The 2,091-nt window shown below is 38.8% G+C and overlaps 1 protein-coding gene across 3 annotated transcripts in view; it reads right to left on the reverse strand.

Annotated features, from left to right (window-relative positions):
* Positions 1 to 2,091, reverse strand: part of LOC101858174 (3-hydroxyisobutyryl-CoA hydrolase, mitochondrial) — a 21,245-nt gene that overhangs the window by 4,966 nt on the left and 14,188 nt on the right. For all 3 annotated transcript variants that reach the window (XM_013080985.2, XM_035969042.1, XM_013080986.2), the window contains exons 7-8: positions 1,685 to 1,737; positions 952 to 1,030 (exon numbers count right to left, since the gene is read on the reverse strand). In XM_013080985.2, the coding sequence (XP_012936439.1) occupies positions 952 to 1,030; positions 1,685 to 1,737 (132 nt within the window). The remainder of the gene's footprint in view (positions 1 to 951; positions 1,031 to 1,684; positions 1,738 to 2,091) is intronic.

The raw sequence follows: 2,091 nt of genomic DNA on the forward strand, positions 1-2,091 counted from the left end.
GGGTTTGAAGGTGGCAAATTGGGGGTTGGGGAGTGGGGACAAGGAGTGGGGTACAGGAAGGGGAAGGACAAATTAAATTTAGTTTTTAGTAAGTGTTTTACGGCACTTGCAACACAATAAGGTTATATAAGGAGAAATTAAGTTTGAGTTCAGTTCGAGTAAAGAGGAAGCACGTCGACATACAAACAGAAACAACTGTGTGGAAAAAAGATATATAAAGAACCAGTGACATCCTCAAACCACCTACAGGGGAGACAAATCAAGGAAAGACGGCTGAACAATGAAAATACAAAATGTGTCACGATGCGGTGGAAACAGGCGCTCATCAATTTTGGGGCACATGGAGTTATTGGTATCATTTTAAAGCCTGTCCATTTGCCTTGCTTTCGATGAAAAAAATATACATTTGTCTTTAATGTAAGTCAAGACATAAGCGACTGATGGAGGTTGGGCTCATCTGGTTTCAGAGGTAAGGGTAGCGACGAGATGGCAGCCAAAGTAAAGTTATTTCCTTTGTTTGAGAGTCCATGGAAATGGAAAATTGACATCTTTTTTGCTTTTAAATAACGTTTTCAGTAAAACTCACACAGAAATGTGTTCTTTATAGGGCATGAAAGGGGTTGAGCCAAAAAAACAAAAATCCAATAAAAATTCCCAAATCTGCGGAAAAACGCCACTTTCATGACTCTCATTATTTTGACGAGAGCCTGATTTCACCACGCTGCCTCACAAATAATGACTGTAAGTGAGCAGGTTCTATGCCCCCATCCACACAATTACGATCTTTTTGGAGACGGGCTGCTTTGACCCCAGCAGTCAACATCCAAACAAACAAAGGGAGATGATACTCGACATAAACCTCCCCCCCCAAAAAACCCCCAAACAAACAACCCAACAACAACACTTTCCAATAGCAGTCTCGGGCAAACGACAATGACAACACTTACTTACCTACAGCCGTCTCTGGCATGGCAAACATGGTCTTCTCTGTGGCCACACGAAACATTCCATGCACTGAGAGGCCCACACCCTGCCGGAAAAACCCATAAAACCAACAAAACGTTGAGTCAGCTGAAATAACAGGACAGACGAAAACCGGGGAGTGAAAGAGACGCCTACAGAGAGAGAGAGAGAGACAGAGAGAGAGAATGAAAATAGAAGATGGAGACAGAGAAGAAAGACAGACAACAGACACGAGATTAGACAGAAAGACAAACAGACAGACAGATATGACTGACGAAAGATAGATAAAAAAAGAATGAAAGGGTTAGATTTATAATCTAAATAAAGAAAAGTACTTTGACGCAATAACTAACCAAAGACAAAATCTAACTGACTGTTAGTTCAAACAAAAAACTTCTTACATTTGTTTGTTTGTTTGTTCGAGCAGATAAAAGCATGTCCTCGCGAAAGCGGTCACAAAGTTGTTGGAAATAGTTAGACAGAATGACAGTTAGTTTGTTTTAGTAGAAATTTTACGGCGCTCGCAACTGCATAAGGTCATATGAGCGCCAGAAGATTAGAAGTGTAACAAGAGAGTAACAAACATAAAAAAGAAGGAGGGGGGGATAAGGACGATAGATGTTTGATAGGAAAGAAGGAGCAAACCACACCAGAGCACAGACAGAAAGAAAAGAAACAGGACATACAAATGACACCCTTCAACCTCCAATAGAATACTCACCCCACCCATGGTGATTCCATCTATGAGGGCCACGTAGGGTTTGCTATAACTTCCTGTGGACCACAGAAGACACCAGTCACATTCACGAAAGAAAACACAAGCAAAAAGACAAAACATTAAACCTAGAGAAAAAGAAGAAAGGTAAAGAAAAAGGAGAAAAATAAACAAAACAAATAAAAAGAAAACTGAAATCATTAATGAAAAGCAACAACAAAAAAAGACAAAAAAGAAAAGAAACAACAAAGAAGCTAAAAAAAAGAATAAATGAAAAAAGAACCGAAAACAGAAATTTAAAAAAAGGAAACAGAAATTTTAAAAGACTACAGGTAAAAGAAAAGAAAAAAAAGGAAAAAAGAGGGGAAAAAGTAAAAAAACAAAAACAAATCAAAACAATAAGAAGGCAACCC

Source organism: Aplysia californica, unplaced genomic scaffold (genome assembly GCF_000002075.1).
Source record: "Aplysia californica isolate F4 #8 unplaced genomic scaffold, AplCal3.0 scaffold00109, whole genome shotgun sequence".
Lineage (NCBI taxonomy): Eukaryota > Metazoa > Mollusca > Gastropoda > Aplysiida > Aplysiidae > Aplysia > Aplysia californica.